Source organism: Penicillium angulare (assembly GCF_028827245.1).
Source record: "Penicillium angulare strain IBT 27051 chromosome Unknown utg000011l_segment0_segment0, whole genome shotgun sequence".
Taxonomy (NCBI): Eukaryota; Fungi; Ascomycota; class Eurotiomycetes; order Eurotiales; family Aspergillaceae; genus Penicillium; species Penicillium angulare.
The window spans coordinates 394310-421066 of NW_026623170.1; the positions used below are offsets into that span (position 1 = coordinate 394310).

General features: G+C 37.8%; 6 protein-coding genes across 6 annotated transcripts; 3 read left to right on the forward strand and 3 right to left on the reverse strand.

The window, feature by feature from the left end:
* Window positions 1–8: 8 nt before the first annotated feature.
* Window positions 9–967, reverse strand: N7478_012327 (aminoglycoside phosphotransferase family protein; the record flags this gene model as incomplete). Its single annotated transcript, XM_056928541.1, has 3 exons — window positions 9–67; window positions 311–909; window positions 951–967. The coding sequence occupies 3 exons, from the start codon at window positions 965–967 to the stop codon at window positions 9–11; spliced, it is 675 nt and encodes a 224-aa protein (XP_056773099.1).
* A 3209-nt stretch (window positions 968–4176) lies between these two features.
* On the forward strand, window positions 4177–4431 carry N7478_012328 (uncharacterized protein; the record flags this gene model as incomplete). The annotated part of the gene is made up of 1 exon (XM_056928542.1): window positions 4177–4431. One exon carries the CDS (start codon window positions 4177–4179, stop codon window positions 4429–4431), a length of 255 nt encoding a protein of 84 aa, XP_056773100.1.
* Window positions 4432–4795: 364 nt separating this feature from the next.
* Window positions 4796–5281, reverse strand: N7478_012329 (uncharacterized protein; the record flags this gene model as incomplete). Its single annotated transcript, XM_056928543.1, has 1 exon — window positions 4796–5281. The coding sequence occupies one exon, from the start codon at window positions 5279–5281 to the stop codon at window positions 4796–4798; it is 486 nt and encodes a 161-aa protein (XP_056773101.1).
* A 3278-nt stretch (window positions 5282–8559) lies between these two features.
* On the forward strand, window positions 8560–8930 carry N7478_012330 (uncharacterized protein; the record flags this gene model as incomplete). Its single annotated transcript, XM_056928544.1, has 2 exons — window positions 8560–8624; window positions 8774–8930. The coding sequence occupies 2 exons, from the start codon at window positions 8560–8562 to the stop codon at window positions 8928–8930; spliced, it is 222 nt and encodes a 73-aa protein (XP_056773102.1).
* Window positions 8931–10068: 1138 nt separating this feature from the next.
* Window positions 10069–10629, forward strand: N7478_012331 (uncharacterized protein; the record flags this gene model as incomplete). Its single annotated transcript, XM_056928545.1, has 4 exons — window positions 10069–10166; window positions 10213–10362; window positions 10415–10450; window positions 10512–10629. 4 exons carry the CDS (start codon window positions 10069–10071, stop codon window positions 10627–10629), a joined length of 402 nt encoding a protein of 133 aa, XP_056773103.1.
* A 2293-nt stretch (window positions 10630–12922) lies between these two features.
* N7478_012332 (uncharacterized protein) lies at window positions 12923–13213 on the reverse strand (the record flags this gene model as incomplete). The annotated part of the gene is made up of 1 exon (XM_056928546.1): window positions 12923–13213. One exon carries the CDS (start codon window positions 13211–13213, stop codon window positions 12923–12925), a length of 291 nt encoding a protein of 96 aa, XP_056773104.1.
* Window positions 13214–26757: the final 13544 nt, after the last annotated feature.

A 26757-nucleotide genomic window follows, 5' to 3' on the forward strand; every position in this document is an offset into this window, starting at 1 on the left:
GACTCAAATCAGGGTGTCTTAACGTTGGAGCGCTGGAAGAACCAGGTGGGATGAGATGAGGTGCCAACTGTAGGAATTGCGAAAGTAACAAGGCATATTCAGAGGGATGAATGTTATAATTAGTTAGTAAAAGGAATGTTTGGCGAGGCTGAGCTTGGGCGTGATGTTGGATGACAGCCATCTCTCGGCGAGCAGCAGAGGTCACACAATCTACGGGTGAAAGCCCTTTGACGATGATCAGCCAAGGCCATGTCGGTTCCTCTTATAACATCGGAAAAGGAAGGTGTTAGGGGGGAAATAGAAAACCTACAAGGCCCACGGTCAATCTCTGTTCTGCTTCGTTCGCTATACCAAAACTGCCGGGCAGACACACGGCCGATAACAAAATCTTCCGTGATTTGTATCTGGCTTTCATCTTCAAGGTCCTTCTTGTGATATAAGCTTCCATACGCGGGAAACTGGAAATCGAAAATTTTCCTCTCTATACTTGCGATTTGTGTCATGACGTGTTTCACCTCATCGGTCGTGAGGGATAACCACCGCGAGGAAAGACTTTCTCCATACACTCGCTCCATCAGAATGTACTCTGCTCCAATGGGGTTGTCCGATGTTGTTGAGTATGCTAAGACCTCCGGTACAGGTAGTTTGAGAACATCTCGCAGAAAGTTCATCGTCGCTACCTCACTGGCTGTTGTGTAACGAGGCGGCCCGGCAATGGGGGTAGGAATTCGTGCAATCACTTCACGACCATTTTTTACCCGCAGAATAAAAATTTTGTTGAAGCCCCCCTCCGCAAGCTTAGCAATATCAGGGCAATAGTCTTGTTGTACTGCTTCGCCCGCGATCCGTTGGAGCTCTGTTGGTTGAAACTTGACGTATCGTTCATTTAAACGTTCGGCCTCGTTGAATCTAACAAAAAATCAGTCACTGAGACCAAAATCATACTAGACCTTTGACTGACATCCATCAGCGTGATGTATTTCGAAAGAATTCTTCATAAAGGGGTAGGCATATAGATAAGCGACGGGGGGACATGGCAAGCTGCCCGGACCAGATCCACGTTTTACGGGAACAGGAAATTTGCGGGAAACTTCTTTCAATAATGAGTCTTCGGGAAATCTTCACCATCGTCCAAAAATAATAACAGAGACAAGAACTGGAGCGTATAAAGATATTAGACGCGGGCGGGCTTATTTATCTAGGGGAGCCGTGGTCGGACGGAAAGAGATAAGGTCAGCCCAACATATTACCAAGCCCCTAGGCCATATCCGCCTTCGTCTTCGGTGCCTCATACAGAACTGGTTCAGGCAATCTATTCTTAGAACATCTCTAATTACTAATCCAAGTATTTAATAGATCACTCAACAGACCTAGGGGTGTAAGGGGAAAATAGTTCATCGATTTCCCACCCATATTCAGCAGGGTTCTATAATGCGACTTCGCTATTCTTATCGAGCATTCAAGGAAGTCCCATAGCATAGTAGCAAAATAACAAGTTAGCAGTCTGATTTCTAAGTGGTAGTCTCAGTATGAAGAGCAGATCGCATGCAGATAGATAACTAAATACATAATGTTATGCGAGTATTTCCATAGTCCTAATCCTTCACGATCGGTAGAGTGATAGATGAGTGTTGAAGTAATAGTAGTAGTAGAATTCATTGACCTACTATAGCCTACTTCGTAGGCTATGCCAGGGTTGCTATCAGGCCAGCTATAGATAAGGAAAAATAACGTCAGCGCCGGGCTCAGGCTTTGGGTACCCCTAAGCATACCTGAAAGGCATACCGTTACCAAGGAAGCAAAGTAAATACAACATGGACAAAGGAAATACGGAAAGAGTGTGCAAACGCAGCAAACAGCACAAACAAACACAAACCAAAACAAACATAATAGTGATCTCCCAACGACGTGCATCACCACGCCGCAGCCAAACTCCCTCTAAGATCCTACATCCCTCACAGCTCTGCTCCCATGAGCCACTTCCCACTGACACCCTTCTTCTTCCCACTTCCCATCGGCTTCCTCGCATCACCGAGGTCTTGAATCACCAAGATCGCCGCCGTGTCGCATCACTACACCTCAAAGACTTCCTTGCGTCACCAAGGTGAGTTCTCGGCGCCGAGCCCACCGCCCACACACAGAACATCCAGATAAGTGTTGATGACGTATACCCCTGACAGTACGTCCGTGACACCTAGAAACTAAAGCTTTTTCGCTGCTACTTTAAGAATTTCCTCGAACTCCTCCTTGGTCGCATCTACTGGGACCTCAAATGTCTGGATCACTGCATATAATCCATTCTTTTGGACCTAGTCCTTGATTGACTTGGACTCGGCTTGCGAAGCTGCTTGCCAGTGGAAAACATTCATGGTTCGGGTAACGCCTGGCTTTGCATTGGGTCTAGTGTCGGGCACTTAGCGAGTATGATCGGCAAGATCGAAATGGAACCCGATATTTTTCAAGTCTCGTTAAGAAGTCGGGAAAGTAGGTTTTCCAGCTGCAACGGTAGGTCTAGTGAATTTCTACAAAGCAACATCGATCTTTTGTAGATTCAGGATGGCATCGACTGCCCTCTTTCCAGAGTTCTTTAACCCAGACATGGCTAGCAGGCGAAGTTAGCTAACTCGGCTGAAATAAAATACAAAGTCGGTTGAACTCACCCTTGTCAGATATCGGTGTATAATATCACTAGATAGGAGCAGGATTCGTTGGCAGCCGGAGGGATGGGGGATTAAGCATAGGGAGGGGGAGGATGCTCTGTCTTATATCTCAACGGTTTCTCAAACATATTGCTGATTCAAATTGAAAAGAGAGGAGTGATATTTCACATGGCTATGTGGTACTCCTTTCCAGTAGTTGATAGATCGCCCCTTCCCGGTGAATGGTACAACCATAGAGTTTCAGTCCGCGCGCGGCTAAAGAAGTTCAGCCAGGTGAGCAAACCAGACCCATGGACGCTATTCTTAACCAGGGGCCCAATCCTGGATCTACCTCTTGATCCAATCACTAGTTTGAATAGTAATTGCTATATGAATTTAACTAATTTGCGGGGGCATATGACTTATCCAAGACAGTCTAATTTTGAAAGCGCTTCAACGAGACAACCTAGTGACTGAAACAATCCAAACATTTGTGAGCGCCATATCCAATAAACTTTAGACGCATTGGTAAATGGGCAGGGGCAAGGAAACTACATGATCACCATTTAGACTCGCTAGTGTTGTATACAGCATACTTTGGGCGGCAAGCCAAGGTCTTCTATTGGCTAACAGATATTCCGGCCAGTCAGGCACTGGTTTAAGGAGAGCTTTTGATTGGAATCCAAAGTATGCCACGCTTCATCGAGTCGCTTTCCAGGCATATAATCCATCGTAATAGCCACGATTTGGCTGTTTTCCGAACGGACATCATGAACTTTAGGTACAGGGATCGTGGTATTTGCTGCAATGAAACGAAGCGTTTGCGCTTCGTACGAACGTATATTACTCGACTTTATGACCAGATTTTCGCCTACTTGAACGACCGTGCGACCGAACAACGAATAGAGTATCTCCCCCTCTGTGATTGATTACATCCATATTCAAGGAAAGGTAAAAAATAGAATCTAGAGGATAAGTTAGGAGCGTCTTTGAGAATTAATCAAATTTAAAGTAATTTTCAACTGATTTGACACGTAGTATATAGAGCGTAATCGGAGGTGATTCCGCAGCGCTAGGACAGGGATCAGATTAGAGGGCAGCCTAGACCAATTCCATAGGCTTTCAAAACACTGCGGACCATCTGACCTCAAGGATTTCAGGCTCAACGTCGTCTAACATTCATCATTCAATTATTCATTTAGTAAGCGTGGTCCGAACAGTTTTCGCCCAAGGAATACTCCATAGAAATAAAGCAGGAAATGTTAAATAAACCTGCTTTAACATATTAGTCATACCTATATTAGGCAGCAATAGACTTAAGGAGTCAGATAACAACAAAAACCGCCGCCCCTCACCCCTCCAAATTCTGTTGATGCGAACACACAAGCAGCCAGAGGTTTAATCATTGCCATAACAAGAAGTGAGTGGCTAAATCAGGATCCCACAGTTAAATTCTCACCCGAAAGGCTGCTAATGCAAGTACTTTTCTCACTAGAAAAATTCTGTCACGCCGAAAATCGAATGATCTACACACACAATGTCTGCAAGTGATACACACTCCCCCGCTGTCCTGCGTCTACAAAGCGTCCCGCTTCTCAATAAGAGCAAGGCATGGATGGAGGTAGAATCAAATGCAGACAAAATCGCTAAAGATGCTTTGGCGAGAAATACAAAGGCCGCAGCGTTCCAGCCCACGTTTACGGATTCTAGTGCTTGCAATAAACTTATACGTGGCGTAGCACTCGACTACGAAAAGGTAGGGCTTCTACAATCGATAGCCAGCTTTTACTGACGTAGTATTGAAATCAGAATACAGACAAATTCCCGGGGCGTCCTCAGAAAATAGCTCGCTGCAGGCGCGGCGGACTGGTCTTTTTGCCCGGATACACACCAATAGGCACAAATTTCATGATAATTAAGCCAATATACTGCAAAGGCAAATCAACAATTAGCGGCGTTGAAGTCGACATGAAGCATTATTACGTCATTTTGAAAGAATGTGATGTTCAAGTTGAGGAACATAGCAAATTAGTCACATTGGCGATGTCGGATATTCAATGATGATGGAAGAGGAGCATTAATATCATTTTTATCAAGATTGAATCTAAAACCCATTGAAGTATGTATATATGCTTCTTAGGCTGTGTTTCACCTTCTCACAAGTACTGCTGACTATAGTATCCATTACACAAATCAAATTGCTGCATCAGCTGGGCAGCATTGATACGGTCTGCGGGGTTGAAAGTTTCTAAATAGAAGTCATACATAAGCTGAGCAGCATTAGCACCATATATCAACGATTCCAATTGGAATTCACTCATTAAGTGAGCGGCATCACTTAGCGTGTTCACACTCAAAGGGAGCGGTTGAGTTTGGCTGGCAGCCAAGCCCACATTTAAATGGAGTGCCGCGTTTACCTTGGTTAGTCCGCTAGATATTTGATCGTTTCCCACGGGATTCATTGCTTCGAATGCCATGCCAGAAGAATCGTGTGCATGATAGGGGTAAGCAGAGCCTTCCATAGCAGCAGCGATAGAGGGCTGCAATCCACAATGTCCAGCATGAAGTTCACTATGCGAATTCATTGGATCAAAAAATTCTACACTAGTGGGGTTTGCAGGGTGTCGTCTTCCATCGCTCATAGCCTCAGCACTTCCAGCAAATTGCGGACAGTCCGTAGATCTTAATGCTTAAGAGTGATTATTCTTTTTCGCCTGCTTTGATGGTTATTTTGCCCGAGCTTTGTTGCAATAGCTGCGTTTGCGTGTCGGCTTAATAAATTGATTAGCCTCACATAATTCAAAGATAGACACCTATGAGTTAAATTTATTTAAAATAAAGTTGACTATGCTATCGGCTACAGAAATACCAGAATCTTCTTGTCGGAAACCAGTTGATTTGTAATAAGCAAGGACTGCATCCACATCGTTTTCTTTGTTGAAGTATTTTTCGTATCTTATCAAAAGTTAGCAGTGTGTTGGACTCGTTTCGGGAGGAAAGAAAGATCAGCTCACAAAGCAGATGGCAATGTAAAAAGATAAAATATAATACCATTGCCTTCCTTCTATGCATACAGGTCGTACACACCGCCAATTTTGTAGTCAGATTTCAGTCCCTGAATTATATCTTCAAGCTTCTCTTGCGCAGTGCCGTTGTCTTTATGGATAATATCAGCGCAGAATCTTGCGATTTTAGTAGTAAAGGTTTTGGATAAGTAAAGTCCCATTATACGCTGTACAACGCGGTAGAGTGTCATACAATAAAAGGCTCGGCGAACGTTATCGGCTGTAGTTCTTCGTTTATTCGAATAATAAAGGACACTAAGAATATTTCCAAAATCCAGGCTTGTGGAACTCGATACTTCGCCAGCCCAGAATAATTCTCCATTATGTTTGTATAAGGAAATAGAATCCCTAAGGTATTCAGGTATCTGTATGTCTTCCAAAGTGACACGTCGCAACCGATTTAGGGCCTCTTGACGAGTGGAACAAGGAGATGGCCCCTGCAAAGGTTTTTTGCCAAATGCTTCATATAACGAGTGCCTGAGATTTTCTGGAAGACGGGTTTTATTATAAACAATAAAATCGACAACCTTCACTCCCTGTTAACTTCTTGCCGGATGCCAACTGGAGGGCCTCTTACCTGTTGAAGGTATTCTGAATCATTTAATTCACCCAGGTTAAGGGCCAAGGCACGTTCACGAATACGCATCAAGTCCATGGCGATATTCAGGGATACACATGAACATTTGAGAAACAGATTGTGAAAGGGGAAGACTGGAAAACATAAGCCGCACGCAGAAATGGTATAGCATGTGGTGCGGGGACGCACCAGCGCTAGCCAAAAAAGAGTAAAAGCATCCCTTAAGGGTCGGTTTTGTACGTTTTAAATTTATCAGTAAAATACAAGTCAGCCAATATTTCGATACGCTATCGCTCACTTTACGTTACATCTTAGATACATTAGTCAATCAATAACAAGAAAGAAAAAAGTATCGCGCATCGATGTCGATTCCGGATTTTGGTCTCAAATTTCAGGATATCACATTGAAGATTTCGATACATGATAACTCGGCAAAAATAGACCTATATCAGATTGCGACGGGGTCTTAATTCATTTTGTTCAGTAATTCCGGCGTCAGCCTACAATCTAGTCAAGTAAAAAGTCATGGGAGGCCTTAAATTCCCTGAAACTGATTTTCCGTTTCGTCATCGTCTGGTACGATTCGTGAACTGCCTCCCAGACTGTGTTATTTCTTGGACAACGGAGGAAATTGCGCAACCCCTCACATGAACCACCTGATGAGTTGAAATTCCAGGTGATAGCTGATAACTTCTCAATAGTTGGACGGCTGAGAGACTTAACCAACCGCTTTGCGGTGGCAGACAGAAGTGCATCATCGATGGTAACCTTATGGAAATCGCGGGTTTTTTTTAGGGACTGACAAGCTCGTAGTACCTTTTTGGCATCTTCACTGAGTGTATTCTGGGAAGTGATCTTCCAATGAGGCAAAGAGTCCGTTCGCAGACGCAACAATGACTCTAAAGCCGATCGGGCCGGGAAAAGAAGAAATTCAATATGAATACCCTCCCATTAGTTAGACGACATGGCTTCCAGTGTTAAGAGGGTCTCGTACCATATTATGCGCTCGAAATTGTGCTTGATCATTCCAGCTTCAAGCTGGCCAGATCTTTATATCTACAATCGCCGCCAATGCGAACAATTCAACTTTCTAAACATACATTATGGCTTGTGCACAGTTCTCACTCCTTCCAAAGTTCTTGCATTCCATTCTCTCACTCGGGGCTGATGATGATGATCTTTCATTCTGGGACGCAAGTGAGGATGCCGCCCCAACGAACGAGCTTAGCGGACGTTCTCCTAGTCCTACCACCCAAGAAAGGTTTTTAACAAGTATAAGAAACGGGTTTGTAGATTTTTTGTCTTTGTTTTCAGCTACAAACACAAAGACAGCAGATCAGTTGCCAGAAAGACATTCTTGTGAGACCACATTATTCCTAGTGGGTGTCTTTAACTTTCAAAGTGATCAAACTAACGAGCTATAAGCAGCAGCTGTCCATCACAGTACAGGGAACGAGATCCTCATTCTTCCCCCTATACCTGCACACATTTGCATAGTTAATGTTCGGGGCGAGATCATTAACTTGGAGGAGGGGAGCATATCCTCACACAACAAGAAGTTGTTCTTCTTCTGAAAAACCGGATCGCTTGTCCAAGATGCTACGAGGATATCAAGTGGCGGAGTCCCCTGTAGGTTCCTTCCAAAGCAAGTTTTGTTTGAATTCTTCGTAAGCTTATATCAGTTTTCCTAGCCCAAATACTTAGATATCAAAACCTTAGCCTCGGTTAAAGTTTTCAGGGGATTTTTAGGCGTGATGTACAATCACAATACAGTTGATAGCCCTGACTTGCTGTTCTCTATGCAATATTCTGATGGAACTCCTAGAGTCCTTCGTTGTGGTTCGTGGCTTCACGGGGAGCCAGATTGTATACATAATCTCTTCAAGCTACATATCAAGATTTTTCAAGCGAAAGAATTGGTGCCTTAGGAGGCATTGGGGACGACAGAGAGGTTTAGTAGATCAAAAATGCTCCGTATCTCATGGCAGTGACATTAACAAAGACCCTTGCTCGAAATGACTGATTTTCTGTTCCCGAATTAAGACCAGTAATTTTCGTATCGGCTGTATAAGATTTACGCTGCGATACAGAGCTAAATGATGTTTCAGCTGGTTATCCGGTTGATGTGACCGTATGTTGAAGCCCTCGAATGGGCAATCTTCATGTTGTAAGTTCGCCTATAAATAAATACCCTCGTCCCGCCGCTGACAGACTTTGGTGGACAGTCTTATTTCAATATATCTGAATAAGTCACTTCCATTACCTCAATCCCAACAACATGCCAGCCGCAAACCCAAACACCTCCCATTCTGCCAAAAAGCCCATGGGGCCAGGAGACAAAAGGTATGTGAGCTATCTCTAAATTGCTGATTATTGAAACTTATACTTTGCTAGCTTCAAATGTGGATAGAAAGTCTGCACCGAATGTTTCCCTTCAGAAGAGGCTTTACGCACCCATTTTGAAACCGTATACAAACCTACCATTCAACCAGAATCGTCCTTGGATTAGAAAACCTCTCGGTGATTCCACTTCAATTATCCAGTATCGCAAAAAAGGATATACACGAAGCTGAGTGCTGCGAAAGAGGGATTCGATTTTCACAGAGTGTGAAGGGGAAGGAGAGAGGAGATTATCAAATTTCAGACTAGCGCGGATGGACGTTTAGATCACTCTGACCCAAGTGCGGAATAATCTTTGTCATATAGTATAAAATAATAAGTTAAAGACTAGTGGCTTGGGTGATATAAGAGACGAATATCAAGTTCATTGGGTATAACCTGCGTCGCCTCTCATAGAAAGATGACTTCAGTAAAAGAGGGCTCTACTCTTAAGCAGAACAGGCAAGGATGTTTGTATCACCCGCATGATTATTACTGGTCGTATCAGTCTGCATGCTAGCCAAAATTCATATACAACTCGTTTCAGCTCTCCATTACTAGGTTCACCGACATACCTCTCATCAAATGGCGTCGCAGCCACTGTCACTGCTTAAGGTGAAAAGAATCCTTCAATTCATACAGCATTCGTCACAAATCCGGCCTTGTTAAATGTTAATAGCCTAAAGCACTCATATGCAGATTATTTACTCTAGGGTTACAGTCATTTCTGCCCAAAAATGCTTTGCCTCACAGATAATTTCAACTATATATCATCTCCGAGCTTCCTGATGTAAGATCAAAGAATTATTTGATTCAAAAGCAACCAGACTTATCGATTCCCAGAGTCCTACCTTCAAAAGCAAATTCTTGTTATTCACCTACATGATGCTTCTCGAATACTATGAAGCAAGGTTCGGGTTGCTTCCCCATAAGATTTGCAAAGACTTGTTTGAAAGATGGATTGAGATTATACGTCCGTTGGTCTGCCGGAAGGGCGACTCACAGTACTAGCCGCCATCTGGCATTTGCAAGACAGGTCTGTCACTGCTGTTCGTGACATGAGCTCTGGGTCTAATCAGATATAGCTGCCTCGAAGTTGGCGTATATATTATGCGCTTCGGTGGTTGATGGTTCCATCCTCGACAAGCTTTGCGCTGCAGCAAAATTGATACCCGCTCTTCAGTCCGACAAAGAAACCCAGATGATCATTATAGGTATAATGCTGGTTCGAAAAGGTGATATAGTTGGCTCCTTAGGGTCCGCAAATCGTACGAATTGTCTTTATCAAGTCATTAGCGGTGGAGGCCCAAGTCAATCGATCTATTACACTTGGGTGCCTTTGACCCACAACACTAGCGATACGATCATCCGGTGTGGCGACCAGCATCCCGGGATCCATGCTTAGTGCATGAACGCTGTGCATGAACCACTTCACGGCAAAAAGCTTGATTCGCAGCATGAATTCATTGTCGAATGGCAAGTATTCACATTAGACGGCAAGCCAGAGTAAGTTCCTTGGGTTCATAATAACTCATAGCTAATAAGTTATCAGAGATGACTTGCACAGAGCGTCTGTGACAATCAACAACGGCAAGTTTTCTTCGAGTGATGACCATCATTATATCCTCCAGGATCCTCTGGTTGTTGACAAACTCCAAAGAAACGCTGTTATTGGTGGCTTGTATCTTGTAGGGGCGATAAAGTAAGTGCCAACGCTTATTATCCATCTCACGACTGACATTGAATCAATTTAGCGACACCTGTGAAGCATTCCGACTTTCATACTACCTGTATGTGCAATTTTTCCCCCAGGTATCATAGTATTCTGCTAATCTTACTAACTTATGAAAGCGGAGTTGCAATCCGGCAAGGATATACCTTGGGTAAAAAGGATAGTCTCTTAGTTGAAGAGGTCGCAGACTGGGAGAGTATCACAGACGAGATAAAGGAAATCATGAGGTTCACCTAGTGGGATACGTGTGGATGACTGTTCTATCGATGTATTCGAGCTTCAGCTTTCGGGTAATACTGTCGTAATCAGTGAAGTATATCAATACTACTTTAAAAGACGACTCAAGTTGAACTTTTCTCGAAATTTGCGCTTTCGTTCTTTCCTTGCAGCACGATAATTCGTCTCAAAATTTCCTGGTTTTTTTTTCCTCGGAATCCATTGATGCCTCGGTCTTCCGAGTAGGGAATAACTAGAAGTGGAACACGCTCTTTTTTTTATGCTTGCTGCAAGTAGCCTGAAAAAAAAGCCAGCTACGACGGGTCCTGCTTTAGTTTGTCCTATCCAGCGCCATAATAGAGTGGTTATTTGGGCTCTCTTGCGGTCTCTAAAGAAATAATCTCAGAAAGAAAGCGGCAAATAACTGAATTGTCTGTCTATACCGAGGAGCAGTATCTATGCAATGTGAACGATTCCTTCCCAAAGACGCATGTGTGTATTAGGTCGTCTCCTTAAAGATGCCGAAACTTTCCACAGATGTGCAGTATGATGGGCCCAAAAATTGGATGTAGTAGTCCAGTGAAGCCTGATGGCGGCAGGAGAAAAGCAGGTAGTCAATGTCAACAGGATGGTACCTTTCGTAGGGTACGTTTCAGGGGGAAAAATCAAGTATATATTCATCTCACGATTGAAAGCGGAATTTACTTGGCATTGCATCTTTCCCTTGAATTCTGGGACTGATATACTAGGCCAATTGTGTTGGTTCAATCACTCTAACGGTCCCTGCAGAACATTTTTTTGAAACTTTCCGGGTCCAAATCTCCATTGAACAGGGCGCTGTTATTCTTCACAGAGCCACCGCTGATCAAGTGAGCCTTAATTCCACCCTCTTGTTGCATGCTGCCCGTGGCAGTACCATTCAATACAAGTGACGTTGCATCAATTTGCGTGCCGAAAAAGCCGTGCGCGGAGCGTTTAGACGAGCTACCTACGTGGTGGATATCATCAGACCCAATATATTCAGGTCAACCAAATTGATAATGACGTGACACTGACCTTGTCGGCTCTCCTTCTCATCACCAAGAGAAGCAATTTCAAGAGAATGGTCCTACATCGGAGGCAGATGGTTAGCTACGAGAAGTTGAGCGGTTGCTGTTGCCGTGATGTGACTTGCCTGCTCTAGCCTGGAGAGGGTCATTTTTCCAGCGTGATGCTGAGTAGTGGGAAGATCGCCCTGGGGAGTTTCTTCATTCTTGCATTTATCCATATTCAGTGATGAGCGACTGGCGGATTGTGCTTGAACTTGTCGAATAGAATGATTGTCGAAATGGGGGGTTGCTCTTATTATATATGCCTGGGTACCGACTATCAGTTACAAAGAAAGTGGGAACAGTCTCACGAGGACCGGGGCACAAAAACACCTAGTAGCAGAATACAAAAATGACTCTTGCAGTGAAGGATAAAGCTTACATCTCAAATAACTCACAATTTCTCAACCGCTTCCATATCCAGGAGGTGCGCGACGATCCTCATCTATGTTAGGCAGTGGGGTGCGTTCTTCCTTTCATCCTAAAATAGGAATGAATTGGCGATCTCCGACTTCCTACTCAGCCAGACTCTTGACTTATTCAACTTGCGTTCGATAAGTGTGCAGTATGGCAGCCGCAGCTGCAGCTCCTACGGAAGCAATGAAGTATGAAGGAAAGGATGGTGGAAAGGCGAGATTGTACTGAATACTAAATTATGAAGGCAAACACGAAGTAGATCATATCCAACGATAAAGATACACTGAAAACCCTTAGGAGATTTGTCGAGACGAGCAATATTCGCTATACGGTCAATGTCGTTTGCTGACTTTTAAACTCCAATGTACCTTGATGGAGCCCGAACTTCTTCCGGGAAAGATCTGACCAAACCGGCCAATTGCTTCCGGCCATGCAAGTTTCTCCTCCTCCTTAAGCCTCACTAGTAGTCTATCTTCCTCCCCCGACCATGCGAGACCTTTCCTTGAGTGTAAGTACACAGGAGAATCTTCCGAGTCGGATGAAGAGTCAGTGCACGATCCAGCACGTGCTCTCGAGGCCGCTCGTGATGAAGTTGTCGTTATGCTTAGGGGCGAATTAAGACATTAAGAGAGAGCGCCTTCGAACAGCCAGGACAGGAATTGCATCCGGTCCTCTGCTGTCAAAGCAGAAAAATGAGTCAGGATTGTGGGAAATGATGCCTTCTTGCCGTTAGACCCCCGAGGTAACCGCGCTGACCTCTTTCGAGAACGATTATCGATAACGACAGAGACTTTATTGACTTTGGGAGACTAAGCTCGGAAAGTCACACAAGCAGATGCAGCTCCAGTGGTATTCTTTTCTACAGCTGGAAGACAGCACTCCTCCAAGATTGCCGGATCCATTAGATACTCGCTCAGGGAATCTTCCGCTCTGGGCGAAATTAGAGCCTGGGAGGCCAGAGGCGTATAATCCAGAGCAGGCAAAAAGATACCCCCATGAGCCAACGTATTGTCGATTGGTTGGTCAAAAAGGCCATTCAAGGGTTCGTAAAGTATGTCATCAATGCCTCCAGGACTTGATAGATTCCGAAGAGAAAGCATTTCGTCGAAATCAAGACTACTAGGATCACCGTCCACAGTCGAAACCCGATCCCTCGCATTTGGTTACCGAATGATTGAAGCGCTCGACGAGGAGCCATTATCTAAACAGACCTCTACCGGCGGGCGCATAGGGAGAGGGTGTCACTCAGGTTCAGGAGGATAAGAAGTCTAGTCTTTGAGAGTCGAGTCCGCACTGAGAGAAACAGGGCTTGGATAGCAACACACATCCAGCCGTTTTTGGGGCGAATCCAACTTCTCGTAAGGATTCCACGCCCTGAAAGATTCCAGACGAAACGTGCTGTTTGCCATGGCCGGATCAAATCGTATAATAAAGGCGGGGTTAGACGAGGGCGAATCTTAGAACAGACTTAGAAAGGAATGATAGCAGAGACAGGATCGGCGGGATAGGAGAATAAGGTTCGTGTGCTGGAAATCAGGGAGCTTATAGATAAGATAGTGAAGGAAAGGGTAGATAGGGAAGAAGGGCTAGCGATTCACTAAAGCCCAATACATATAGCAATGCGAATCCTTTTATAGTAGAATAATCCAGCTCTGCGGTAAATTCCATGGCAAGAGACGGTCGATTCGCCAAGTCAAAGCCAGCTCATAAGCCACCCAGAGTAGATCAAATTCCGTCGCACCCTCCGTAAGTCACCGTCGCTGTCACCTCAGTCCAATCTATCCCAGCGCCGTTCCACCGATCTTCTGATGCATAGACTATGGGATATGCGGTAATTTCGCCATTGGCTCATCAGCCCGAGCTCTATAACATACGACAGATCGACTGGACGTAACATGCCCGCAAATTCTCTCGAGGGCCCACGCGGCGTCATAAAGGGGGGATCAGGGGGTAGTGCAATGCAACCCAAGAGAGAGGTCAAAGGTTGAAGGTTAGGGGGCCAGACGTAATTTCAATCAAGTCTTCCAAGGACCATTGCATTATGTCTGTCCCCACCGCGTGCGATGTGCTCCCTAAGTCTCCCCGTGGATAATCACAGAAATCTAGACTGATTGCAGAAAGACGGGAACCGACCTCACCGCAGAGTCCGCGCAAAACGCACTTGCGTCGCAGCGAAAGCCGGCCAGAGCGAGTTGGGAACCGGGTAGAGCAGCATCTCTAAGAAAGGGAGGGGCGTATACACTAGGCAACCGAGATCCACGCGTCCGAGGGTGGGGGCGAGAGGCAAAAGGGGCAGGGGCCGCACGCAGTCGAGCCGGAGGGGCGAGTAGGCGAGTAGAGGAGAGAGTACATGTGGGAGGGGGAAGAAGGCGTGGACGAGGAGGAGCGGTCTTTTATAGATGGCAGGGCAGGCCGGAGCAGCGATAAAAGCGGCCACGGCGGCACTAAACCCGATGGGGCGGGCGCAGGGGGACGCGACACCCAAAGGGGCAGGGGGCCTGCAGTCCGGGGCAGGCGGTCGGGGAGGGCAGGACAGTGGGCGAATGGGCGCGGGAAACGGCGCCCCGTCTGCCGTCGTGTGGAATACTAAAGATATCTATATTAATATTAATTTTATAAAACTAAATAATAAGATCTAAAAATATAGTAGGAATACTATAATTTATTAATAGATTTATTATACTTTTATTTAAGGATCCTAATAAGATCTATCTCTTTATTTTATTATACTATTTAAAAGTATTTATATCTATAAACTTCTTCTCTAACCTAGGAAGAAATTTTATAAAAGATATACTATTTAACTAGTATATCTAGTAGAGATATCTTATAGTATATACTTTAATATTTAAGTCCTTATAAATACCTTTAAGATAATCTAGAATTATCTATAGATCCTTATTATTTTATTATAATTTTATAAAGATTCTAGTATTCTTCTAAATAAGCTTCTTAAACCTAAAGAATATATATATAAACTAATCTTAGAGTAAGCTAATTGCTATACTATTAATATATAGTTTATTCTCTATTATTATATACTATATTAGCTAATCAGCTATTTTCCCCTTAAATAAGATTAGGTCTAGTAATTATATCTTGAGGTAATATATAGGTTCTAATTATAGGGATTCTAGGATTAATTTAATTATAATTTATACTAGAGTTAGTTCTTTTATTATTATTATTATTAACTATAAGACTAATTACTCTATTATAGTCTCTAGGTAATAGATTTATTTATCTTAGGTAATATACTTTTAGTTATATTATTATATTAATTTCTTCTATATTATATATTCTATATTAATTTACTTATTCTATTTACTCTATATAGCTTATAACTATACTATTTACTATAGTAATATCTATATCTATAATAATAGGCTTATAGACTTCTATATCTTTTATTTAAGAGTTATATCGCCGAATTACTCTTAATTCAAGAATAATTTATATATAGTTTTAGATTTTTACAATATCCAATTAGAGGCTTTTTATTTATAAAGGGCTAAAGTAGAATTTATATTCAATTAAGCTAGGCCATATACTATATATAAAAAGCTTAAAAAGAGAATTACCAAGTAGGTATTCTATGTATTAGGTTATTATAGTTATATATACTACGTAACCTTATACCAGGTATTGGCCTATAATACCTAATTAATACTCTATATAAATATACTCTATATAAATATACTCTATCTATATAGAAAGATCTACTTCCTTAGAATATTAATATACTATCTTACTAGAATAATACCCCTAATCCTTACTATCTAGTTACTTCTTATATAATAAACTACTAAAAGAAATAAGCCTAGTCTAAATTATAACTAGACTAATATAATCTATATAATCTATTTATTTATTACTATTATTTAAAGAACTACTATTAATAAAGATATCTAATACTCTAACCTAATTATATTACTAATTATCCTAAATTAGAATAAGAAAGAAATTCTAATATATATAATAATTGATAGTAGTATTAAAGAAGAGTATTTTATTAATATTAATTAGGCTAAAGAATATAGTCTTATATAAGAACCTCTAAAAAATCTAATCTAACTAAAAGGTTTTAATAGCTAAGAATCTAAAAGTAAATAAATAACTTATTTTATATAAATAAAGATAACTACTAGTAAATACTAAGAAAACGCTAAGTTCTTAGTTATTTAATTTATATACTACTTAATTATTCTTAGACTATCTTAGCTTAAGATCTATAATCTAAGAGTCTAGTTTATTACTTATATAATTAAGTTTAATAGAATATATTACTAAAAGAACTATAATATTACTATATAAAGCCTAAAGATCTATACTATATATAAAATTCCTTTAAAAGCCTATTCCTATAATTAATTAGATTAATCTACTTATCTAAGATCCTAAGATATTAAAGCTATAAGCTTAAATATCTATATAGTATATACTAGAAGCTAAAAGGGTTATTAACTCTTTATTATAATAATTAAAGATATTAAAACTACTCTAAATAAGAAATCTAAAGAAAAGAATCCTACTGATTATCTACTTATTGAATTTTAAGACTATACTAATATATTCTCTCTAAAAGAAACTAATAAACTATTTTTATATTATTTATATAACTATAATATATAGCTAGTAGAAGATAAGATACTACTATTTAGATCTCTCTATATTATATCTTATATAGAGCTTACTACTTTAAAAAACTAGATTATAGAGAACCTAAAGAAAAGATTTATTTATCTAAGTTTATCTCTTATTATCTTATTTATACTATTTATTTATAAATCTAGTAGTAACCTATAATTCTATATAGACTACTATATCTAAAATATAGTTATAGTTAAAGACTACTATTTATTATTCTTAATAAAAAAGACTCTAAATAACCTAAAAAGAATAAAATTCTTTATAAGAGTTAATATTATATTAGTATTTAATAATCTTTATATAAAGACTAGGTAAGAATATCTTATAGTATTTTATATAAGACTTAGACTTTTTAAATCCTTTATAATATTATTTAGATTTATTAGAGTCTCTATAATCTTCTAAAGATTTATTAATAACTCCTTCTATAATTATTTAGATCTATTCTATATTATATATCTAGATAATATCTTAATCTATAGTTATATAAGAGCTAAGTATATTAAATATATATAAAAAGTCCTATAATAACTCTATAAAACTAATCTATTTATAAAATTATCTAAATATAAATTCTATATATATAAAATAAAGTTCTTAGGAATTATTATTAAATAAGATAGCTTCTATATAGATCGAGAAAAGATTTATTTAATTATTAAATAAAAGATCCTAATCTATCTTACTAATATATAAGCTTTCTTAGGATTTATAAACTTTTATTAATAGTTTATTTAAGATTTTTTAAAATTAACTATATAATTAGTCTATCTAATTAAAAAAGATATTACTTTTATTTAAGATCTTATTTATTAAAAAGTATTTAAGATATTAAAGTTTACTTTTATATTTATCCTTATCTTAGTCTTTTTTAATTAGATAAAAGATATAATATTTAAAACTAATATTTCTAATTATATCTCTACTAAAGTAATCTTATAATATAATAACTTAAATATTCTTTACTCTATTATATTTTTCTTTAAGAAGTATTCTATAATAAAATATAATTATAAAATCTATAATAAAGAATTACTTATAATTATATAATATTTTAAAGAATAGTATTTAGAGTTAGAGAGAATAAACTTCTTAATCTTTATAATTATTAATTACTAAAACCTAAAGTATTTTATAATAATAAAGCTTTTAAATTAATAATAAATCTAATAATCTAAGTTTCTATCTTAGTTTAATTTTAAGATTATCTACTATTTTAGATAATAAGATATTAAGTCTAATATTTTAATTAGAAGATTAGAAGATCTTTTTAAAAAAAAGATAAATAACTCTAATATTAGAGTTATATAATCCTAAAAAGAAAGAACTTAAATAATTAGATTTAAAATAATCTAAATATTAATATTATAACTATATAATAATTTAAATTAACTTTATTAAAATATAATACTAAACTTAAACTAATTTTATTAAAGTATAATCCTAAATCTAAATTAATTTTATTAGAGTATAAACTAATTTTTAAGAGATTCTAAAAGTCTTTAAGATTTATTAATAATATTTTATATAAACTATTTATTATTTTAAAGGAAGCCTTTAATAAAATATATAAAAAAGATAGAGAACTTTAATTAATTCTAGAAGTTCTAGATCTAAACTAATCTTAATATCTAAAGATTATATTTATTAAATATATATAAAATAAAAATTATCTTTTATTTAAAGACTAACTTTATATTCCTAATAATAAAAACCTAAAAAATAAGCTTATATAACTTTATTATAAAACCCTTACTACTAGATATTCTAGATATTTAAAAATATATAAACTAATCTTTTAAAAGTATTATTAGTCTAGAATCTATTAATATATTATTTATTAGATCTAAAACTATTATATCTACTAAAGGATTACTCTATCTTAAGAAACTTAATAAAAAGTTCTTTATTCTTTATTTATATTTATATAATCCTAGTAAAATATTTTAATAAACTTTATTATATATCTACTAAAAAGTAATAGATTTAATACTATTCTAATAATAATAGATTAACTTATAAAAATAAAATATTTTATATTCTACTATAGAATCTATAATACTAGAGAAGTCTTCTAATTATATATTTAATATATCTAAAAGTTATATAGTTTATCTTATATAATTATATTTAATTATAGATCTTAATTTATATTAGAACTCTAGAAATATTTAATCTAATATCTATAAATTATAAATCTACTATTAATTATATATTATTTTAAGACTAATAATTAAACTAATTAAATAAATATAATCTTAGAATAGTATCTATAAGTATATATCTTATATCTATAAGATAACTAATTAGAATAGCTTCTATTAACTAAATTTATTTTAAAATTTAGTAAATCTAAGACTACTAAAGTTTTCTTATTCTTTATTAATTTTAGATTCTATTTAATCCTAGGATTTAAATCTATATAACTAGATCTTTAATTATCTACTATTATTCTAGATATTAAGAAGATTACTATATAAATAAAAGATATTACTAAGTTTATATAAAATAAAATAGTATTTATTTAAGTTTATTATAAAGAATCTATAAATTAATATTATTAGTTTATCTAGAACTACTAAATTAGATAATTAGTCTAATTTAGTATCTAAAATATTAAGACTCTCTATCTATAAAAAAAACTTAATTAGAAAAACCTTAGTCTATTTAAGATTCTTAAGATTATAGATTTATATACTTACTATCTAAAACTTCTATTTAGAATAAAGATCTATCTTATTTTTAATATAAATTTATTCTACTCTATCTTAGATAACCCTCTCTTAATATAAAGATAATCTTTTTTACTTCTAATTAAAGTTAAAGATCTTAAGGAATAGATTATTAAAGATATCCTAGACTCTAGATAGAAATAATAAGATTATATAAAACCCTACTTAAAGTATACTATAAAATAGTTAGATTATAATAATCCTATAGAAAAGCCTACTAAATACTTAAAGAATACTAGAGAGATTATAAATAACTTCTATTAATAATACTTATTAAAACCTAATCTAACTTAAATACTATCTTAGTCTTATAAAACTTAGCTCTAAAAAGGGAGGTAATATTATAGTATAGATCCTTATATAAGAGGATCCCTATTCTTATTATTATATAACCCCTAAGACTATTAGAACTTCCTATTCCTGTTTGATATAGCTCTTTAAGCTATATCTTGATCAATCTTCTATCCTATAGCCTATCTGTAATATAACTACTTCTAATTCCCTACTTACTGTATAAGCTAGCCTACTAGCTTCTAATATATAACTACCCGCCACACCCTGACAAGCACTAGCACTATAAGAGGTTTATTTATCCTACTAGATAAAAAAAGCTACCTAATCAAATCTTACTAATAAGAGGGTTTAAACATAACCTAAGTCCTAGTCTTCTTTTAATAATGAATTCTAAATATCCCCTATCTCTTTAAGGTCTACAAAAAAGCGTCGCAATTAAGAATAGTAATGTAGTTAAAAAACAATATTATAGATATAGGTTAGTAGTTGGTTAGTACTAAGCTAACTAATAAAGCTATTGTATATTACTACTATATTTAGCACTATGTTCCCTAATCCCTTAGAATTTTAATTATATATATAATTTTTTAATATCGTATAAGCCAGAAGGTGAGCTAAAGGTAATAATAAGAATACATATTTTGTAAGAGTAGCGCCGAGATTCTTATTATAAACTAACCTTTAAACTACTACCTAGTGCTATTTTAGATTAATAGGGATCGACAACAATACCTTTTTAGGAATAAACTACTGCCTACTACTGATTCAGATCACATAGGTTTATTATTATTAAAAATATAAAGGTCTAAGAGGCTATAACTACATAAGCCAGATCCTAGAGCTTTAGCTATATATATAATACCCCACTAAAATAAAACAACTCTAGATATCCCTCATTTACCAATATATCATACCTCTTCCATAAGTAGTCTAGCTAGACTTAATAGTCTTAATAGACCTAGTAGTCTTACTAGACCTAGAAGTCTTAATAGATTTAATAGTCTAGCTAGACTTAGTAGTCTAGTTAGACTCAATAATCTAGTTAGACTTAGTAGTCTAGCTAAACCTAGTAGTCTTACTAGACCCAATAGTCTAGCTAGACCTAGAAGTCTTACTATACCTAGTAGTCTAGATAGACTTAGTCATCTAGCTAGATCTAGAAGTCTTACTATATCTAATAATCTTAATAGACTTAGCTAATTAAGTCTAGATATATATAGACAAAAAATAAAGTTACTATATAAACAAAAGAAGTCCACAAGTTAAGTTTCAAAAGCACTTATATACCTTTACTTATTTACTCCTTAATCTATTTCTTATATCTAACCTAACACTAAAGCTATTTAAAATTATAGTAGCCTAATATTAAACCCACTATAATATTTTATATACTAGAATTTTTTGAGTCTCTAATTTTAGAGTCCCTCGAATTTTATTAATCTTTAAATTTTATACCCTTCAATATTCCGAGCTCTACAATATTCGAAGCCAAAAAATTTAAAGATCTTTATTATTACAATACCTAAAAAATTCGATTGACTTAATATTAAGAGGCTATTAAATTTTAATATCTTAATATTATATCCTAGCTCTTAAGACCAACTAGACCCTCTAAGTCAGACTTTCTAGTCCTACTAGGCTTTCTAAGTTTAGAGAAACAGTACTCTAAAGTAGAGTAAACAGTAATAGTAAATAAACCAATAAAATTTTATATATACGGCTGGTAAGGTCCTAAAAAATACCATTTTTGGTATATCTTAAATATAACTACAGTATTCTAACTTCCTCTTTTTCCTAGGCTAGTAAGTATAGTATATATCTTAACCCACTAAGTGATTGACTGTCTAGCTATTTTGAATAGGGGGTATAATAGTAGCTAGATACCAATCTCTTTCTAGAAAAGAGCAGGGCTAGACGTAAGACTATACAGTACCTATTAAGATAGGCTGTAGAGGAAATAATAACTTACAGTCGTCACAAGATATTATAACTTCACAGAAAGACACCAACTAGGCCGAGAGGGACCAAAAAAAAATGAAAATTCTTAAGAGCGTTTATAGTGAGGGATACCAACGTAATAGGAACTACACATAATATAGATCAACACAGCAAAAGAGTAGGTCTAGAACCTGGTCTTTGAGGGGGAGTCACCGTTTAAAAAAACGGCCTCCGCCCTTTTCAGCCTTCATGGTCATTTTCTTTCTTACCGGCCGCCTATAGACTTTCAAGATATAGAGCCGTACAATACTAAGGCTCTACTATCTCCCGTGCAAAGCTATCAATATTTCTGCTGACCTAAGGATCCCGCAAACAAATATTTAGTTCTGGGGAGTCACAAAGCAGGACATTGGCCAAACACACTAATACTGGTGAGGTGATGTTGAACGCAATTAAATGATAGAGGGTAACAGCTTCTGGACATTTGCGTTACGGGGATTGTGGGTAGTCTCTAGGATTAATAAAGGCGTCTATAGGAATAATAACACTTATTCCCAGGAGCTCTATTGCTCCTAGAATCACATCTACAGTTCCTAAAGACAGCTATAGGTTATCTGGGATTAAACGGAATGTTCTCGAGCTACAATGGACACCACTAAATATTTTGAGAGCAGGGTACAAACCAGTGGAGCTCCTTAGAGATATACCAATAAAAGTTAAGTACCGAATCAAGTCCTCATCCTCCGCCTATCGTATGTTCATTATGACATCCTTCACCGGCGAACCCCCCCTCTTAGACCAGTGATTGGACTATACTACTCCTGGGAGCTCAGTCTATTCTTAGAAACCTGCTAAAGATTCCCAGGACCAGCTGGACGCCTAAGGATTCCGCTTCAGCCTCAGGCGACCAGCTCCTACATACTTCATATTTAGCTCTAAGAAGACCTTTTCTAGGCTCGAATCTTGGATACACCGCAAGATTAAGACGATATTAAAAGGAGAACAGGCATTCACTACTTTCTCGTATATATAGAAAAGGATGACCAAACTCGACCTTATGAGAGCCGAGTAGTATATAAGGCATTTTTCTCTTCAGCACACTAAAACTGGATAGCATATGAGGTATTTATCTCTTCTGTCGAACGGATAATCGGATGCTATATAATGTATTTTAGCCACATAGTAGTGGGTCTCTGCAGGACCTCTTATTTAATAGGATCGCTCGATCCAGGACTCTGAAAACTGGAATCACAAATATTATACAAAAAATAACACCATCAACGGAGGCTGAAGTCTACATGCACAATTCATCTGATATGGGATTTTCAGTCGCTGATAGCACCTTCATGAAGGAATACTTATACAGCAATATCTGCTTTGTGATCCACTCGTAGATAGGATCGAATAGAGAGACACTCCACTCTAGCTCTAAGTTCAATCCACCAAATAGCACAACTTGTCTTTCAGTACCAAAGATACATCAATAAAAGGGCAACCCAGTCCCTTCTCCGCAGCAGATCCTCGAATGGACCATCAACAGAGCGCATAAAAGGTTAGGTTGAAAATTGCGGTGGTCTGGTCACCAAATCAAATACTAGGAACACTAGTCACCCTAGGAGCATGGACGACCGTTTCGAAGAATAGATATCGCTCAAAACCTCTGGATTTGGAAAATAAAGGGTGGGGAAGCTTAGTGGCAATGCCATATGCCGCCGCCTCAGAATGTCCGGATGAGTGACGACCCAGTTTGTTAATTACCAAGCCGCACCACTTTACTTGCCTCCGTCGAGGATCATACTAGTTAGTCTTAGCAAGCTAACCTACTGTCTTAGGCCCCCCACAGTAGACTACCTCTCCGCTAAGATAAGACCACAAATGAAATATGATTCGTGAGCTTTCTAAAGCTGCCTAAATAATTTGTCTTATAACTTATAGACACTAAAATAATAGGCGAAATATTATATCATAAAAGAGCTAAGACAATCATACATTAGAAACAAAGGGAAACTTTAAGCTCGTACAAGTGGTTCTACACGGATATATCTAGTAACTTCACAGATCGGACTTATATTACCGGATACCGTCACAACTGTCCAAACCTTAAGTCAACAAAATGGGACCGTCTCGCACTTGAGCATATAACTGAACTCCACAAAAAGAATCAATAAACGTGAGAGGGAGAAGCAAGTCAGGAATAGTAGAAGGAATTTTACTATCAGTTCACTTAGATAGAACTGTACCTTTCCCATACTACTTAACGAATTAAGCCTCAGGGTGGCAAGAATCCGGATTATCAGCGGCAACAGAGGTACTTTTTCTGGCAGAAGACTCCTTTCGCTCAAAGTATCCTATATTCATCAGAGCAAAATCCTTCGATATTTACTGAACACTCTGGTCATTGACATAGCCTGTGAGATAACATGACCTCTACCCTAACGCCTTATTATCCCTGTGAATGGTTCTTTGGTCGGTGGAAACCATAAAGACAACGGCATCGCCCGTGGAATAGTTGTTGATAGTACTGAAGCTTCCTTTTTTATATGAGTCAAGAAACACAGTAGGCTGGTCAGCTCCGGACACCTTACCATTTTCTTCTGTTTTAACTTAAATCAAATCAATAGAGTCAAAAGAATAGATACATATTTCAAGGCACTTATCAATACCCAGCCGCTGTTCCTCCAGTTGTTTTAGCTCATGTAGGCGTATCTCATAGTCAAGATTCTCAAGAAAGTCTTCGATATCAGACTTGGCATATTTAATACGAATTTTATAGCTTTCAAGGCTTTCGACATCAACAAAGCTTTGCAGTCAGCTGAACCGCTCAGAAAGAATAATCAATAAATTTATACGAAACCTTATAGAACGAGGGCCTAAGACGCGATACCACTTACAGGTACATGGACACAAGGGTAACTTCAAAAGCTGATTTATACACCAATAGCAGGCACCTAAAAGTATCGACTTTGCCACCCATATATCGTAAACTAGTCCAGCATCGACAATCGACACTCCCATCGTCCAGGTAAGGCAGGCATTTTCTAACCACTTCCTTAAATTCTTCACAAGCGACCCCACACCGTATTAAAATAAATCAAAGCTTAAGTAATTCAGTATCAGTAAATAGGTCGTATATATCACTTAATCCACCTAAAGCTTCCATCAAAACCCAAAGATCCCGTGAAAGCTCTCGAACAGACATTAGGGTCGACTGAAAGCTATCCATAATACCGTAAAGAGTACAGCTGGCATTCGAGACGAAAACTGCCAAAGTTGACAGGTCGGAGTCCAAGCTTAGAATATTTTCCATAATAGTGGTTTACTTACTGAAAAGATATAGGAGATGATATAGGTTTAATCATTACACAATAAGTTAGCATCCAACAACCGTGGCTAAGCTTCACTCAACAGGCAGATCGACATTGCACATGATATCACGGGGATCCTAGAACTAGAACTTTGACCGCTTGCGGCAGAGTGCTACTATAGCGACCAAGTCCGCCTTACAGGATTTTGCCGGTAATTCACTAGTCCCACAGAGACAGGTTAGGACAAGACATAGAGCAGTAGAAGAAACATATTCTTACCCTTTATCCCTATTTTCTCCAGATTATCTTAGGAATAACAAAGTACTTTTCAGTGGCAACCTTTAGAGCTCCACTTCTTTACTTTACAAACCAGGTTCAAGCTAGGAGTAGTCTAAGTACATCTGGTGTAGATCAAGACAATATTTTGACTCTGACTTAGTTTTCTTACTATACATTAAACAAAGGGAGCTGTGGAGAGAACCGGACTCAGTACCATGATGGTATAGACATCCAGCCATCCAGAGGCCTACCAAAGCCTTAAAGTAAAAATACACCTACACTAGTGATGGTCCAGGGGCTTGGGATTTTGGTGTTTAAGCATGAATCGGGCGCCGAAATACAGAATAGAGGTCCAAGCCATAGGCAGGCTTTATTCTATAGCTTTACCAGTACATTACTTTAGAATACCAACAACTACTAAGCATGCGCGATCGACAGTCGCGTATTACCAACTATTCAAGCAGGCGCTCAGACCGTGCTCAATACAATCCTGCAACCTCACAACGTGCTTTCTCTACCTGTTTTGGGCCATCGGAGACCCCTTTTTGGAATTCAGATCACGCGGGTTCATCATTATTAAAACTGCGGAGATCTAAGAGGCTATGACTGCACAAGCTGATTTATCTATATAATACCCCACCAAAGTAAAGCAGCTCCAGGTCTACATACATTATAGCCTTCCGCCAGGAGCCTTCCCGAACCCAGTAGTCTTGCTAGACCTAGTACTAGGCTCAGTTTCTAGATACTAAGAAACCCAATTAAAGAGATAAGAATCGAATTTGGATTGAATACCGAGGCTACATACTTCAATAAATTCACTTTATGGCAGTCATTAATCTTATACGAAGCTAAGGTTAGAACAGGGGGGGGGGGGATAGATAAAAATTTAGAATAAAAACAAAAGAAAAAGAATTAAGAACTTCGCTTCATATATCCTCGCTTTACATAAACCAGCAACTAGTACAAGAGATATTGTTCTTTTTTAGGGGCAGTACAAACAATTTCTTCAAATGGTTGAATTACCCGAAGAGCAACAACCAAGACCCTCTATATAAGATCTACATTTTCTTCACTCCATCTATCAATTAGCTCCCACTAGAGACAAACATTAGATTTACCTCCAGAAGCTAATACCCGCATTAAATTAAGGGCCCTAGTAACTCTAGAATAATCCAACCATAAATTTTGTTCCAGGCCAGGTATACCATAGACAGTATTATAGTCTAAAGAGTACCGAATCTCTCTAGAAAATAACCTAAGGATATCTCCTTCTTAGACTAATATAATAGAACAAATTATAAGAAATATATCTTTCCTAGGCTAAAGTATAATAAAGATAGACTTATTTTATATAGTTTCTATCTTTACTTTTAAGTTAAAGAACCCACTAAGTGGTTTAGCTGATAGTTTATATGATCTACTCCATTAAAAGATAGTCTTCTCTAT